The following is a 16,785-nucleotide window of genomic DNA, read 5'->3' as shown; positions in this document are numbered from 1 at the left end:
AATTTCTAAAATAGAAGACTAAAATTGCACAATTAAAAATTACGAACCAAAATTACAATTTTTACGAAATAGGAGGACCAAAATTAAATTTAAATCTAATTTTTAATATATTCTAATGCATTATGAAGTAAGAGCCTAACTCTTTCCGTTGAAATATGAAGTCATGCAAAATCTATGAGCCTAGGTTTACTCAAGACAAGTGTCTCAAATGTTGCCTCGTGTGCTATGAAATGAGATCTCAGTCAAATAAACAATTAAACTTTCCCTTCCCTCGTGGAGTACGTGGTAAATAAAAAATTCAACACAATATTTAATTTCAAAAACATTACTCCTATAAAACATTGCTCTTAGTAGTAGTCTTAGAGTAACGAAAGTGTTTTTAAGGAACAAAAAAAGTGTCTCATTACACAACAATGTCACTTTCACATATTTTCATTTTTCTCTTCTCTCTCACACTCATTTCCACTCGATTAACAACTACAAATGGAGTTTTCTCACAACAATCCAACATCATATTACCCTCAGAACAACAAAGAACAGAGAAACTAACACATGTTCATTTCTACTACCATGAAATTAGAAACAATAAAAACCCTTCCTTAGTACAAATCATTAATGCACCAAAAAATGTGCCTAATGGATTTGGTACAACTTTTGTAATGGATGATGCAATGACTGAAGGGCCGGAGTTAAGTTCAAATGAAATTGGAAGAGCTCAAGGGCTATTTGGTCTTTCTTCACTTCATGATCTTGGAATGTTTATGTTGACAAATTTTGTTTTTAAGGAAGGGAATTTTGCTGGAAGTAGTCTTAGTATGTTGGGAAGGAATCCTATTAGTGAACAAAATAGAGAAATGCCTATTGTTGGTGGAACTGGTGTTTTTAGATTTGCTAGAGGATTTGTTATTGCTAATAGTGTTAATTCCATTTCTACCCCTGAACATTTTGTTGTTGAGTATAATATTACTGTTTTACATCCCTAAAATGCCCTTTTAAAGTCATGATCTTCTCTAACTACATACAGGTTTGACCGCATGCGATCTAAATTCAGATTTATATGTATTTTGACACTTATAAATTGGGTTAGAGATAGATGGGTGCTATTAGTAATTTAGTAGCATTAGTGTTAATAATGCTTCAGCAACTTTGGTTGTTAGTTTGTTGTAGCTTCATGAGATTTTTAGTTTTTTTAAATCTATTTTAATTGATATATTTTGTCTTGATATTCATTTCTATGTTTTTTTTTTTCTTTCTAATTTTGAAATTTAACTTTATTTTATTATTGTTATAATTTATATACACATTTAGTGGGAACCATTAAGAGTTTCATATTAACTGAGATAAGGTTTGAATAAGGGCCAGCTCAAGGGTAAGACAACTCAAGTAAGGATTTTAGGTCTCCGAAAAAAAAATTATTAAGGAAAAAAGGCCCCTTAAGTTGTAAGCTCATTAATTTATGGTAGGAAAAAGTCTTATATACAAATATAAAAGTCTCTTGAAAAAATAAATTATAAAATTTGACACAACTTTGCAATTCTTCAAAAATTTAAGCAATTATTTTTGTTACTTCACTTTAGAATCCACGTTAGACCTCATTTATTGTTGTGTCGGCCCTCGTTTGAACAAATATTTATAAGTGGAGGCATTTTTTATTTTATAAATTGGTTTTGTAAGATTGAAATAGGTTCGACGCAAAATTCTAACATTATATTAATGCCCATCCAAGATCACTCAGGTCACGCTTTAGATGTATGGTACTAGGCATGGGAAGGGTGTGATGAATGGATGAGATAAGATCTGAACAAATGTTTATTACAGTACCTTAGAAGATGCTTTTGTAAGGTTGGATTAATACCAACCCAAAATTTTGTAAGGTGATCATACTAATCCCACTTATAATCATATTTACTCAAATCTTATCTCACCAAATATGAGACTCTTATCACACCCTCCCACATCTAAGAATGTTGATTTGAAGCGTGACTTGAATGATCCGATAGAAGTTACCGATAAGTGGCCAAATGGATCTTGAATTAGATTGTGATATAATCTTAAAATTTTGTGTTAAACCTAACTTAGATTTATAAAATCGGTTTGTAAGATAAAAATTATCTCCACTTATAAATGTTTTGTCCAAATTAAACCTTATGTCATCTAATATTAGACTATGGGCATGTTAGACAATACATTCATTGGTATTAGTTAGCATCAATAAGCAAATAAAAAAAGAAGGTTTTGTTCATAGCAAATAAAAGCCGTTGTTCTATTACCAAGATATTGACTTAAATGATTAATGAGTTCCACAAATAAACGGAGTCATTAATTCGGAAGAAATTAACTGAGTTTAGATAAAGAATAATTTTGTAAATTTAATTTTGCTTTGAACGGGCCGGCTAGAACGAGATAACTCTTGTGATGGAGTACGTCGCAAGAAGATTCTAGAACAGTGAAAAGAGATCCAAAGTTGGTGCTTAATGATGGCGAAAATACCTGCAAAAGAAGTTATCACTATAATGCTCAAATCGGTATGTGATTGAAGTAGAGCAAAATGAACTATGAATAAATCGTATTTTGGCACAAACGTGGTTCACCCTTAGATAGACGTATCTATATTGTAACAGCATCCGCAGAATACCACGAATGCAGAGAGCCGTTGAGATGAGATTTAACCGTCCAAAAATAATAGAGTGAATACCAATAATTACAGAAGCACCTTTGACTTCACTGTGGGAGGAGTACCAACAATAGTTGTCAACAACTAAACGTGTGTTGTAAAAAATAGAAAGAAACTTAACGTGTGTTGTTTTAACTTTAACGTGTGTTGTTTGCTTTTGGACTAGAGAGGGCTGTATGTATCTGCTTTGGACTAAAGAGAATGTATCTGATTTTTCCAGTTCACTTTATTGCTTTGTCTTTTACATTTTTCTCATAAAATCAAAATTTGTGGCTATCAATGTGAAAGCCCTTTTCTTTGAAGTTGCCGTTATAAATTGAAAGCTCCCTCTTTAAAGAATCAAGAAAATAACGTATACCTAAATATATTATGGAAATACTTTTTCTTGTCTTTGCTGATCTGGTTTTTCAAGGTATTGTTACTAACGCACAGCTTTTGAACAATTATTCCACCCGTAATTTTTCATCTCAATAAACAAAAATACCACTTGCATAGTTGTATTAATCAAGTGTTGTGATATTTAGGTATAAGTTAAAGTTTCACACATTTGATATTTGATATATATAGAAGAGCTAAAGTTGAACAATTATAAAGCAATTCATATATATTTGAAGGATTAGATGGACAAAATTTATATGCATTGCTTAAGGTGCAGTTTTTATTGTTCCTCTTACAAAAAGGTAATTTTTTTTAATTTTTTAATTAAAAAGAAAAAAAAAACTGTTTTTAAATAATAACAATCGCCTCCATGTATCTAACACAGTAAAAACTGTGTATAAGACATTGTACATAAGTTTGGTTCTTAAAGTTATTAGACGTTTAATTTCAAGTAAGTTTATATTGAAAATGTTAATCTTAAGTTTATTTTTTTTAACCGGTATGAGTCGTATTTTATGGTTTGCTATGAATTTTATAAAAGTTTTATAAGACGTGAAATTTTTTTGTTGTCTATGAGATTTGTTCTAGATTGGGCCAAAAACAATACATGTGGCCCAAATGCTCTACATATGGTCTAACCCTACTTCACCTCGGTGGCTACCGGCGTAAGCTATCGGTTACGAACACCATTGTTCACGTGTTTCACTTGCAGTGAATATTGTCCCAACAATGCTACTAGGACCATTGGATTCATTTCAACGACTCATCTTACTCTAAGCCAATTGTTGTCAGTTAACGCAAATGTTTACAATTCAATCACTTTTCAGTTTACTCCTCCTTTATCACATAATTACTTAAACATTGAAGTTCAAAAACCTGACACCACCATAATTGCTTCGAACCATCGAAATCATCTAATTCAATTCTGTTCCAAGCAAAATTCACGTTCACAAATATATTAACAAACTAACTGAATTAATGAGATTAAGTTATTTATATTCAACAAGATATTTGTAATAATTTGACTTTATAAAGTTTAATAAACCCTAAAGCACAAAGTTTAATCCGTTTTTATTTCTACAAAGTTACCAAGTTTCATTTTTTATCTTCATAAAAGAAATAACTTATGGGTAGGGTCATGCTAAACAGTGCCCCGGGACACTAGTTAAGCATACTAAAAAAAGAAAGAAAGAATAAAATTAATGATGAGAGATAATAACTTTTTACATCTTTAAGGTATTGAATTCACAATTTCCAAGATAAAATTTCCATTTTGATATCCTTAACCAGTGCCCCCGGGGGCACTGTTTAGCATTTTCCATAACTTATTTCTACAGGTACTTTGAATTCCTATTACAACTATTTAATTATTTATCGTCAAATTTAAAAAAAAAATTACACTCAAATTTTTAACTTATTGAATAATTCTTTGCAGTCATATTTAAAATATTATAAAAAAATTATTCACAATAATAATAATAATAATAATAATAATAATAATAATAATAGAAGAAAACTGAAGAAGGATATAAAAATTAATAGTCTTTTATTCTTCACTAAATCTACAATAAATAATTAAATTACATTACATAAATAAATAAATAATGCAAAAACACTCTCACTCTCCAATATACATAGATCAACCCATAACAATCAGATCTATATTGTAAAACAGTAATAAGAATCATATATGTCTAGAGAAAGAATCAATCATATCAACTCATATAATATTCTTCTTCTCAATTCTTGAAGATGGCAAGCATTGACAGCACAATTGAAGCTCCAATCATAGTGACCGAACTTGCAACAGATCCAGCAGCTCCGGCATCAGGACCTGGTGCCGGAGCTAACGAGGGACTGAGGTCTTGAGCCGAGGCCACGGCAGCAGCGAATATGACGACAAAGAAGAAGGAGAAAAACTTCATTGTGGTAGCTGATGATGATGCCATTGTAAAATTGAAATGAAGAAGAAAAAGTTGAAATTGAAATTTGAATTAAGGAGAAGATTTTGTGAGATTTATGATTTATGGTGATGAAGAGAGTGGGGAGTGTATTTATAGTGAGATTGAGGGGAGAATGTGGGGCCCATAGAAAACGTGGACAGCTGGAAATGAGAAACAGAACAGGTGTTGTCGGTGTTGTTTGTTAACGTATGAATGGCTGGCTGTCTGGTTGGTGCCGTTAGATGTTTGTTTACGTTACTTTCTTTGTTAGTTAGTGTGTGCTTTTCGGATTTGTTAATTAAACAGCTCATGATATGATTAGTAAAGATTTTTAATTTTCTTTTTTCCAAACAAGACCGACGTTCTTATTTTAATTTTTTATAAGAAAGAGGATGAAAGCCCAAAAAAAATTACAAAGATACGAGTATTAATTTAGAGAAGTAATTTTCATAAGAGTAATTTTAGGAACACACCTTCTAACATACTCATTTAAGACATACAAAAAAAATATTAACATCTAACAAGTGTCTAACAGAAACACTGAAAGCCGACTAAAAGAAAACAATATTAAAATTTAAAGAGGATCTTATATAGGCTAAGACATTTTTTTAATAAAGCGATTTTTCTTAAAGATTAAGACGTTTGTTTTTATTTTTTGCTTTTTGGACCAAATTAATGCGTTTGTTTAAGTAATTCATTAGTTTGGTGATATTTGTTTGAAAATTTTAAAATTGAGAAGTTTGGTGATGTTGATTTAATCCTAATAATGTTGAATTTTTTTTAAGATGTGAATATATAACTCATTTGATAGGATATTGTGTTATATATGACGTTTAAATCTAAAATTTCTCATTTATTCACATTAAGGGTCACTAAACTACTTGATAAAAAAATTTAGTCATTCTATTAGCACAACAATTTTCTTCTCCGAAAACCTGAGTAACCTTAAAGTTCATTTGAGTAGGTAGGTGCAAGCAATTCTCCCACCTATTGTGAAGTCTCAAAGTAACAAGTTGAAAATCAATTTCAAGTCAAAATGAGTTAAACCTTTCTCAAAAACAATTTCACTAACAAACATAGCTTCAATCAGCTCAACATGTAAAACAAAGGACGCATCAATGTTATGGGCATAAATGGAAGAGCGCTTGCCAACAAGAATTCGTTTAAGGTATAAATTCGTTTTATGGTGGCACATTCTCTTTGATTGCTTTGACAGCCGCAATGCTTGGACTGTAGCTGGTTTGAATCAAGTTGTGACACAGCATCTGCATTCTTTTAATTCAGCCAAAGACATGTTGCTTAATATGTGTGTAGTATTGAGGATAAGATGATGGCTACAATAGCATGGAATTTATATATGGAAAATAAAAACAAATAGGAATGAAAGTTACACATTGATGGATGTCATGGAATGGAATGGCTCCAGCTTGCTAAAGATGCTAGAAATCGAATAGGACAGCAACATGCATGTGCAGTGGCAGAGGCCTCGCAAAGGATGGTATAAATATAACGTCGATGCTGATTTCTATAGCGAGTTAGGAAAAACAAGCAGGGGCTGGTGCCTTTGAGACTCTAGAGGTCGGTTTGTATATATTGGGTGGAACACAATAGCTTTAATTACTTGATGCTATGAAGGAAATGGATCGCCGTGGTTATCACAACGTTATATCCGAAACCGATACAATGAATGTCATGGATGCAATTCTCTCTAGTTGTGTCGAGTCATTTGAGTTTAGCTCTATAATTTCTAATATTAAGTTGTTTTTTTTTTACAGCGGTCTAATATTAAGAATTAGTCTTGAAATTTATCAAGCGACAAGTGAATATGGTTACTTTAGTTCTTACAATGGCTAGTTATTATTTGAATTTGGACGTAAGATTATTTCAGTAATTATATTTGAAATATGTTTCAGATTTTCTTATTCTAACTTTTTTTTGCATCAATTTTTTATTCTAATTTTTTCACAATAATTTCTTATTCTTATTACTTCTTTTTTTTTTTAATTTCTTATTCTAACTCACGATTCACGTGTTCTATATTTTATTTTAAGAAAGTGGCAGCCGGTTACTTTTGTTCTTGAGCAACAATAATTTTTTATTGTTACTTGATTACAAATGATTCTTTTTAGACATGTTAAAGATGTGATTATGGGGGAACAATAATTTTTTTATTGTAACTTAATTATAAATGATGATTAAGGTATATTGTAAATCAAGTAGTTTGGTATAAGACTATATGTAGCACATTATACAACTATAATCTACCTTCTTAGCTACTCCTACAAAATATGTCCACCCCACCTTTCACATTGAAGGTTCTTGAGCATTGCAAAGTCACTCCCCAACTCAACACAATTTCAACAATCTCTTCCCTCCCACTAACATTCTTGGACATTCCTTGGCTTCTCTTCTCTCCAAGCCAACCTCTATTTTTCTATGACTTCCCTCACTCAATTTCTTATTTCACAACCACCATTGTCCCAAAACTTAAAGAATCACTTTCCCTCACACTTCAACATTACTTCCCATTTGCCGGTACTTTCGTTCCATCACTCGATGTAACCGAGCCATGCCTTAAATTTACTCTTAACAACTCAGTTTCATTCATAGTCGCAGAGTCAAATAGCGAATTTAAACACTTATGCTCTAATCACTCAAGAGATGTCAATGAATTCCATCCATTGGTACCAAATTTGCAACAAATAAATTCATTTGAAGTAAAAGAGTTTCCTTTGTTAGCTATTCAAATAACATCATTCCCGAATTCCGGCTTTTCTATTGGCCTAGCATTTCATCATGTTGTTGCCGATGGAAGAACCATCCATAATTTCATCAAAACATGGTCATATTGTTCGTCTTCTATCTCTGAAGCCTCTTCATCACTAAAATCGTTACCCTTTTACGATCGAAGAGTGATTATCGATCCAAAAGGACTTCGTGAAGTTTTCTTGAAAGATTGGAGAAAGAGAAGACTTGTACTCAATGAAAAAGTTAGAAAAGAAGTCAAAGTAGATTTGGCAAACATGACTAGAGCTACATTCATAATGAGTGCAAGTCAAATGGAGAAAATAAAAAACTTTATTATTGAATCTTGCAAAGAAAAGAAAAAGTCTCAACCTTTGCATTTATCTTCTTATGTGTTAACAAGTGCTTTCTTTTGGGTTTGTTATCTCAAAACTCAACAAGAGTTTGTGAATGAAAATGTGATTCATGAAGATGTTACACACTTTGGATTCATTGCTGGTGGAATAACAAGGTTAGATTTTGAAGTACCAAAAAATTATTTTGGTAATTGTGTTGGATTTGGAAAGGTATCATTGAGAAGAAATGATTTACTAGGAGAAGATGGTGTTGTTATTGCAGCTAAAGAAATTGGAAGCACAATTAAGAAACTTGATGCATCAATTTTGGGAGAGGGTGAGAAGTGGATTTTGGATTGGGAAATGTTACATGGGTCAGAGGAACATGTTCATATAACATGGTCACCAAAATTGAAGCTTTATGAGTTGAATTTTGGATGGGGGAAGCCTAAGAAAATAGAGGAGATTTCAATTGATTTTACAAGAGGTGTTTCTTTTTTAGAGAGTAGAGATTTTGAAGGTGGAATTGAGATAGGGTTAGCTTTGACTGAGAGTAAAATGGATGTTTTTGCCTTTTTGTTTAACAAAGGACTTGAGGCTCTACCATGAGTTTCGAGTTTTACTTTTTGTTCTTCCGTCACTTTTATAAGGTTGTTTAATATGGATCCCGTCTAAAGGTGAATCTTACTATTTATAATAAAATTTTAGACTTTTATATGAAAATGGTCCAATTTATATGTCCAAGGCGATAAGGAACAACCGGTTAGCAAACAATGACTATACGAGTTGAAGATGCAGGAAGGATGCAATTTATCAACACGTCAATACCTTATCATACTTTGATGACCACCGTTCCCTATTGGATTTGGATCTTCTCCAATTTTTTCGCTACTTATTGTCTCATGGTCAAAGGAGACAGAATGTAGAGGAAAGTACTCAGCAAAGATTTGCATGTGAATGAGAGCTAAGATCGCAAGAGGAACGAAGGTAAAGCAGGTTCTGGAAAAAACAAGGGTAGAAAACGGCATAATGAAAGAGGGACTTTAACAACGAAGACGTACTAGCTACTAGTATAAGAATAAACCCCCAAAAGTATCCTCTCAAATTCCTGTAAATAATAAACAAAATCCATACATTGTTCCAAAGGTTCTTGGTGCAATGTCACCAAGCAAAGAAAATCAAGTTTACAATAAACAACTATATCTTAGGTAACAAGAAAACCTTAATGCACCAAAAAACCTTTACACATAATAACTATGGAATCCATCACATAAAAAGTCCCTTTATATGGCTAAAATGGTGCACACTGTAGTTTATCATCAATCAATCCATTGATTTTGTATGCTTTAAAAATTAGAGCTTATTGCAAAATTATTCCATTGTACAAAAGCATATATGTCCATCTACCATTTTATAATTTGCACTTTTATTACAACGATGGAATGCACAGTGCAGCTTTTTCTTTGGTACCTTTGAAACTGTATAAACAAAATAAGAAAGAAATCATTGTAAGCAAACTGTTCAAGACATTTATAAGATATATCATGATCATATTAAATGATGATTTAGAGCATTAAATTATCACTTAAAAATAGTTTTAAATTATCACTTCCCTTGTTTTAATTTTTCAATGTTGGATTTAAGCCATGTTTGGATAAACAACTTAATTTGCAACTTATATCATAAGCGCTTGTTATGATGATATGCACTTGTGTATAACAGTATAAGTTATTTCTATAACAAAAGATAAAATGAAGTTCAAATTGTTTTTGTATAAGATATAAGCTTTTTTCATGAGCTATCTAGGAGAGCTTATGAAAATAAGCCGAAAACAATTTATGAACATGTCATAAGTTGTTTTCATAACTTCTCCGAAGCAATTTTCAATGTGAATACTGCTCATACTCTCCTAATAAAAGCAAAGGGAGGGGGGTATTGATAGGCAGCACCGGAACTTGGGAACCAAGGTTCTTCCATAAAATTTTAATTCAATTGTTTATCTGATCTAGTTTTTATCATTTTTTAACCAATAAATCAATGCAAGCAACAAAACATTTTACTCTGATAAAATGATCACAGATAAACAGCAGCGCCTGAAAGAAAGGACATTCGGTTTATTTGTTATGGTTGGGCCAGGAGAATCAAATACTGCTTACACAAACAATCTCACTAAAGTGAGACATTGGATTTTTTGTGAATCGATAGAAAATCAATGGAAGCAATAATTAATGCTTTTTGTGAATTGACATCAAGGCCATTGAAACTAATATTACAAAAAAAAAAATCGGTGCTAATGCATATGGTTTACTAAAAAAATACTTACCATAGAAACAAGAAGAGGAGCTTCACTTGCAATATATAAATATAGCTTTTCACATTGAAGCATTCCATTTTTTATGCAAGTATCCTGAAGAAATAACAAGGGAAGCTATTAAGACAACTGCAGTTCAGAGAGAAAAACAAAAAAAGAGGCACTGAGCTTAAAGATAATCGATTCACAAAATTATCCGGGCATAAAAGTAAATAAGAAGTTTTCTGAGTCAACAAATAGAAGACCGATTTAGTGGATGAAGACCATTCTAAGTTTGGAAGTGTAATAAATAGCAGCGCTATAGCTTAGGAAAATTTGACCAAATCGCTATGATTCCGCAATACACAATTTAGTACAAAGTGTTGTAGAATAGCGGTGCTATAGCACTGTAGCGGAATTTGAACAACCGCCATTGTTCACTATCTGTGGTTGACAACGCTATTTACACCATGTATTGATCTTCTCTTTCTTTGATCATTTAAGTGTAACTTTTTCATGTCCTACAATCTTGATTTCTTGAAGGCTATAAAAGATTGCTGAAAATGGTTCCAAATAAATGGTGCTTTCTTCTACCTAGTTAGGATGTCCAATATCATACATAATGTAACCCATTTATTCTCAGATGCCAAACCATAAGAACATAAAAACACATTTTTATGACATGGACTCTACGTAATCATAAAACCAGGTCACCATTAACATGATCATCAAGCTGCGGTAAATATCACAATTTTGGCCAAGACGCTAAACTTATTGACAAGAGAACAGATAGTTAAGCTTCCCAAAGAACTATCAAAATTGAGGCTTCAACAAAAGAAGTTAAAAATACAAACCAAGTATCATACTGAAAAGTCAAAACAAGTATCCATCCCTCATTCACAATCACTTAAATTTTTTGGTTTGACAAAGACCATAGTTGTAGGTAATTGACCAGTGATGTTAATGACGGATGTGGCGAGCCAAAAGTTCGCCATATGGCAGATGGCTTAGCGGCGGCCTATGGAAGACAAGATGATTATGCTTTTACTGTGTTGACATTGCGTACTTAATATCTTCTTCCATCCCACTACCAATCACATCTATGCAATGCAATAAACCCAACACTAGACAAGATATGAAAATTGAAAACGGTAATTTCTGTTTTTTACCTCTTTCTCGCAATACTCCCTCCCACACCCAAACCCCATTTATTATCCTCAGTGAGGTGGTGGTTACCAGCTCAAAGATGGTGAAGAATAGTTTATTGTTTGTGCTCACGTGGTGATGGTCGAGGAAATGGTTATGGTGGTGTTAATTTTCCTAATTTTAGGTTACAGATGTGTGCTTATTGTATTGTCCATGAATAGACAAACAGCTACACAAACAACTGTGACCACTGACCACACACAAGAACTTCACAAGACAGACTGAATTTAAAAACCGACTTCTCAAACCAGAGGAAAATGGGAAGATAAGACACAAAACAGATTGTCTAAGATCCTGAATCCCAGGCACCATGGTGAAGCAAAGGATCCAAAAGAATCATTATTATATAATTCGATATACAGAAGACATCCTCAAATTAAGTAAAAGTAAACAGAAACACAAGTTTAAAACTTACATCAGAAAATGTGAACAGCAACCTTCAACTTAAACGCAAGGTAGCAAGGAAATCCGACAACCTGATAGCATCAAGTATTAAGTTAGTGAAATTGGAAAAGTCAAAGTGCACAATGCCAAGCATAAGAACCATGTAAAGATAAAGAGAAACCTGATGTCTTTGGAAATTATGGTGTCACCATCAGCAGCCCCAAGATGTCGCAAAGTTACTTCCTCAAGACGGCCATCTCGATATGCATGCTGCAATCCAAGATAACAGAAACAAATTAGGCTCCAGTTATTCTGTAAGGACTAATTTCAAACACAGTTTAAAGCCTCAGTTATCTAAATATTAAAAATTAAAGCTAGGTAGGGGAATAGAAATTGTATGCCTGCAAATCTTGGATACCAGTGTTATTAATCACGGACCGCAGAAAATAGTAGTTAATTTAAATTCTGCTTCGCTACACTACTATATCGCTACTATAGCCACTGTTTGACAACACTTTGCACTAAATTGAATATCATGACACAATAGTGGTTTTGCTAAAATTCTGCTATGCTATTGGACAACACTGTTGAGTACTAGAAATAAGTTGCAGTCGCTAACTTCAGGGATGTATAGAAAAATTGAAGTCATTAAGACAAGTGAAATTGTCACAGTAACTGAATCAAATACAGTTTGGTCTCTGTATGAAAGATGGTTTACTAAAGTCATAAAGCATCATAGTATAAGAAGAAAAAAAAAAAAAAATCTTACGTGCTCCGAGATATAAGATAAGTAAAGTCTTGGCAGGAAAAGTAAAATGGAGGAGTGAGAGCTATAAATAGAACTAATATTCACATATTTACCTTGTAGAAGCAGCTAGTTCCAAAAGGGCAGTTTCCATCCCCAAAGTCAAAATGCTTGCAGTCGATTGACCTACAAATGGTATTGAACAAATACCAAAATAAAAATATCAATAAAACCGAGACACATTCAGGGCTAGTTTGGATTGGCCTATTTGAGCTTATATACTAGCATAAGCATTTGTCAGACTGTTTTGGAGAGCTTATGAAAACAGATTGTTTCAGCTTGTTTCAGCTTATTTTCATAGGCTTTCCAGTATAACTAATGAAAATAGTTTGACTTAATTTTATTTTTGTTATAGAAATAGCTTATATATAAGCACTTATATGATAAGCATTTCTGCTATAAATGCTCTGAACTATTACTTTGCTTGTTAGGAAATACATATTGTGTGCATATGTTTCACCATCAGCAGCCCCTACAGATGCAACCCACTATAACCAAGGGAAAAGGAAATGGACGTTACGCTATCGATGCTATCACCGGCTCATAAACTAAGCACCATAGTATGGTGACACAAACATAAAAATTATCTAAACTTGTAATTAGATTATAGATCAATTGAACAGAAAGGGGAAAAGAAGACATAAATAAATGTTGTGAGTGATCGAGAAATTACTTGAGCTTCGCCTTGTAGGTATTAACGATTTCCTGTTTTTCTTCACTTGTAGCATACCAAATAACACTTGGAACGACAAAGTAAGATAGCTTGCGACAGATGGGACAAGCCCGCAATGTGCTGTTCACATCCATCCCTAATGTTGGGTTGCTACTACGCCAATTTCTAATACAGGATATGCAGAAGGGATGATCACATTCAGATAGCACACCAAACTTACGCTCAGCGGCTGTAGGCTTTGAAAGAACACGTTCCAGGCAAACACAGCATTCAACTTCTTGACTTTTTTTCAATGCCTCGAGATGCTTTTGCTTATTTTCACAACTTTTCATATGCTCTTCTCTTTCTTCAGGACGGAAAGGATGCAAGCATTGCCTTCCACACGAAGGGCATATATCTCCATGTACATGAGGACATTGTTCTCCTCGTGGACAGTTTCCAGCAGCAGCAAATGAACAAATCGGAATATCAGAAGGTGAAGTAATTAACAATTGACCAACATCATCTTCCCTTAAGAAGTCATGATTTGCAGATTCTTGATTCCAGGCTGGTTCACTCGGAACAACATAAGGACTGTTGAAAAGAGAAAATTCTGCAGCTGTAGCAACATCGTTCGATGTAATTCTTGTATTACCAAGTACAAGAGATTCTGAAACAAGGGGCTGGTGTTCGATTATTGAAGAAGATGGAGTAGAGGACGGTGATCGAGAAGCTTTGACATGATCATACCTACAGCGACTACCATAAGCACAAACTCCTTTCTGATAAAATGTGCATATCTGCGACAACAAGAACAAACAATCAGATAAATGTATAACTCATTAACCGTAAATTTGTGGAATGTCCAGCATATAAGAGGTTGTATCACCAACATTATTTGGAGGAGCTTTCCAGTCATGAGAAAATTCACAATGCTCCCCTTTCAGACACGCTCCATGAGCAAAGAACTTACAAAGAACCCTGAAAGATTCAAAAGGCAATAATTACACAAATAAGAACATCTACAAGTAGCATATGAAACAAACACATAGCAAATTAACTGCGAAAGATGAAGCCGCGCGCAAAAAATTTCCTCCCGAGTGTCAAAATCATGTACACCGTTAAATACATATTAACCATGTTTCCACATATGCAAACAAAACATTTGATTAAAATGAATTCATTGTTAAAAAGAATGCTATCCGCATTAATTCCATGTCATGATCGTAAAAAAGTATTTGCAATAAAAAGGGGCACCGACCAATCGTTAGTTGGTCCAATGGTGATTGGCGATGGACTTGGTAGGCAGGATCCCGGTTCGAACCCAACCAATTGATGTTAGAACTGACCCCTGAACCAGATTAGGCGGTCCAGTGGGCCGGATACCGGTGGTGAAAACCAAAAAAATTAAAGGGGCACGGATGCACGAGGCTCCCACCAGGTGGAATCTGAGACATTCCCAGGATTCAACACCTTGACCTCAAGGTTACAAGGCAACAAAAATAAAAGTCTCTAGCTAGAATCATCATGGATTAAAAATTATAACATGAACTTGATTGAGTTCCTATTTCAATAAGCTATCTAATAATCCAAAATTCCAAATAACTATTTTCCAAAGAAGGGGAAAAAAACTCTACTTTGTAACATTAAATTCCTTATTTCTGAATCCTAATTCCTAATCATCAAAAGAAGAAAAAAAAACACCCCAGATGAGAGAAAAACCAAATTGCTAAGAAAATACCAACAATACAAATATATTGAAGAATTAACAACAATCCATATATTAAACAAATAATAACAATCAATAATCATCTTATTGAAAACATAAAAATTAAATTGACAATAGAAAAAGGTATGATAATGAATCTGACCTCTTTGACATAGCGAATTAATTGGAAAATAATGAACAATATGAAGAGAGAGAGAGAGAGAGAGAGAGAGAGAGAGAGAGAGAGGCGTAAGGATCAAAACCCTAAACCTCAAAGTGATTATTGATTGAAAAAAAAGGTTAAAAAGAAAAAAGGGGTAACAATAAAAATTGAGGAAGCAAAAAAAGTGGGGTTTTTGCAGCCACTCAAATAATATTAAGAGAGAAACGGTGTTGTGGGGTGGTGAGGATAGGATTTAAGAATAGAAAAATTGAGAAAAGATTGGAACTTGGAATTTGGGATGGAAAATAAAGAAAACGTCACACTTCAGAGTTCAGACACAACACAACACAAGTTGCACAAAGCTTTTCTGTTCTTCATAGCCTGCCAAAATCAGTTTTTATTTTGTACTAAGCACGTGCCTTTGCTTTTTCATGTGATCACGTGCCCTTTATTTTTAGGTTTTTTTTTTTTTTTTTTTTGTACATATTTTTAGGTTGTTTTAAAAAGTTTAATATATAATTTTTTAGATTTAGTCAAAAAAATCATATATATAATTTTTAGATAAAGGATTACGGTGATAGAATTGTTTTGAGAACTAGGCTTTTACCCGTGCTTCGCACGGGTGGATTAAAAATGAAACCAATTTTAGGAAGAAGTTGTTGAAAACAGCAGATAGAAAGTAAAATTCATAGCCTTAAAAAACATTGACAAGATAATTGAAAGAAATAAGCAACAAACTTGTATGCTATTCATAAACTTTGTAAACATAAAAAAGAAGTAAGACATGTATTTTTTCAACGTGCGGGTATGAGAATATGTATCATAGTACTCTTACCATACCTTACCCATTGATATTGATTGATATACTTTTACCCGTGCTTCGCACGGGTGGATTAAATTTAAAATTAAATTTTTATAATATCAATGATAAGAATTTTGGGAGATTAAAACTTAGACTAAAATTATGATGTATCATTGAAAATATTTTTGTATAATTATTTTATGATAAATATTTTGACTATTAGAGATGACAATGGGTAAGGTATGGTAAGAGTACTATGATACATATTCTCATGGATTTAATTGACAGTGTAAAACTATTTTACACCGTCGGTGCATATCAATTAAACTCTATTCTCATACCCGCACGTTGAAAAAATACATGTCTCCATTCTCATACCCGTTTGGGTAACAACCTTTGTACCCGTGTCCAGGGACGGACATAAGGGGGGGCAAGTAGGGGCTGAGACCCCCCCCTCTTGTCGTATTTTTTTTTTATACACTTGTTCTAGATACATATATACACATAAATTGATATTTGAGAGATGTGTTTAAAGATTAGTAACTACCTTTTGGTGCAAAACATGTACCCACAACATAGTAATTGTAACAATTTACTTTAAAATATTTTGATAACATATATTATACATTACTAAAGTCCAAATTTAATTAAGTTAGTTCTGATTATTTGCTACAAGTGAGAGATTATTTTCTGCTATGAA

General features: G+C 33.0%; 3 protein-coding genes across 4 annotated transcripts; 2 read left to right on the top strand and 1 right to left on the bottom strand.

Moving 5' to 3' along the window:
* The first annotated feature begins 359 nt into the window (after positions 1 to 359).
* Positions 360 to 1,229, top strand: LOC123916536 (dirigent protein 21-like). Its single transcript, XM_045968008.1, has one exon. It carries the CDS (start codon positions 414 to 416, stop codon positions 981 to 983), a length of 570 nt encoding a protein of 189 aa, XP_045823964.1. The 5' UTR covers positions 360 to 413; the 3' UTR covers positions 984 to 1,229.
* A 6,010-nt stretch (positions 1,230 to 7,239) lies between these two features.
* Positions 7,240 to 9,045, top strand: LOC123917555 (anthocyanin 5-aromatic acyltransferase-like). Its single transcript, XM_045969310.1, has one exon. The coding sequence runs from the start codon at positions 7,284 to 7,286 to the stop codon at positions 8,682 to 8,684; it is 1,401 nt and encodes a 466-aa protein (XP_045825266.1). The 5' UTR covers positions 7,240 to 7,283; the 3' UTR covers positions 8,685 to 9,045.
* Positions 9,046 to 9,168: 123 nt separating this feature from the next.
* LOC123917556 (putative RING-type E3 ubiquitin transferase C3H69) lies at positions 9,169 to 15,675 on the bottom strand. Of its 2 annotated transcripts, XM_045969312.1 has the most exons (8): positions 15,284 to 15,675; positions 14,306 to 14,393; positions 13,434 to 14,212; positions 12,817 to 12,886; positions 12,137 to 12,225; positions 11,987 to 12,047; positions 10,399 to 10,482; positions 9,169 to 9,553 (listed from the first exon to the last, which is right to left on the bottom strand). In XM_045969312.1, exons 1-6 carry the CDS (start codon positions 15,292 to 15,294, stop codon positions 12,011 to 12,013), a joined length of 1,074 nt encoding a protein of 357 aa, XP_045825268.1. In that variant the 5' UTR covers positions 15,295 to 15,675; the 3' UTR covers positions 9,169 to 9,553; positions 10,399 to 10,482; positions 11,987 to 12,010. The 2 variants fall into 2 exon arrangements, with proteins under 2 accessions (XP_045825268.1, XP_045825267.1); XM_045969311.1 differs by having other exon boundaries at positions 11,987 to 12,225; positions 15,284 to 15,656.
* Between the last annotated feature and the right edge of the window lie 1,110 nt (positions 15,676 to 16,785).

The sequence above is a fragment of the Trifolium pratense genome, linkage group LG3 (genome assembly GCF_020283565.1).
Source record: "Trifolium pratense cultivar HEN17-A07 linkage group LG3, ARS_RC_1.1, whole genome shotgun sequence".
Classification (NCBI taxonomy): Eukaryota; Viridiplantae; Streptophyta; class Magnoliopsida; order Fabales; family Fabaceae; genus Trifolium; species Trifolium pratense.
Note: the sequence above shows the minus strand (reverse complement) of the source record. Positions and strands in the feature narration are given on the sequence as shown.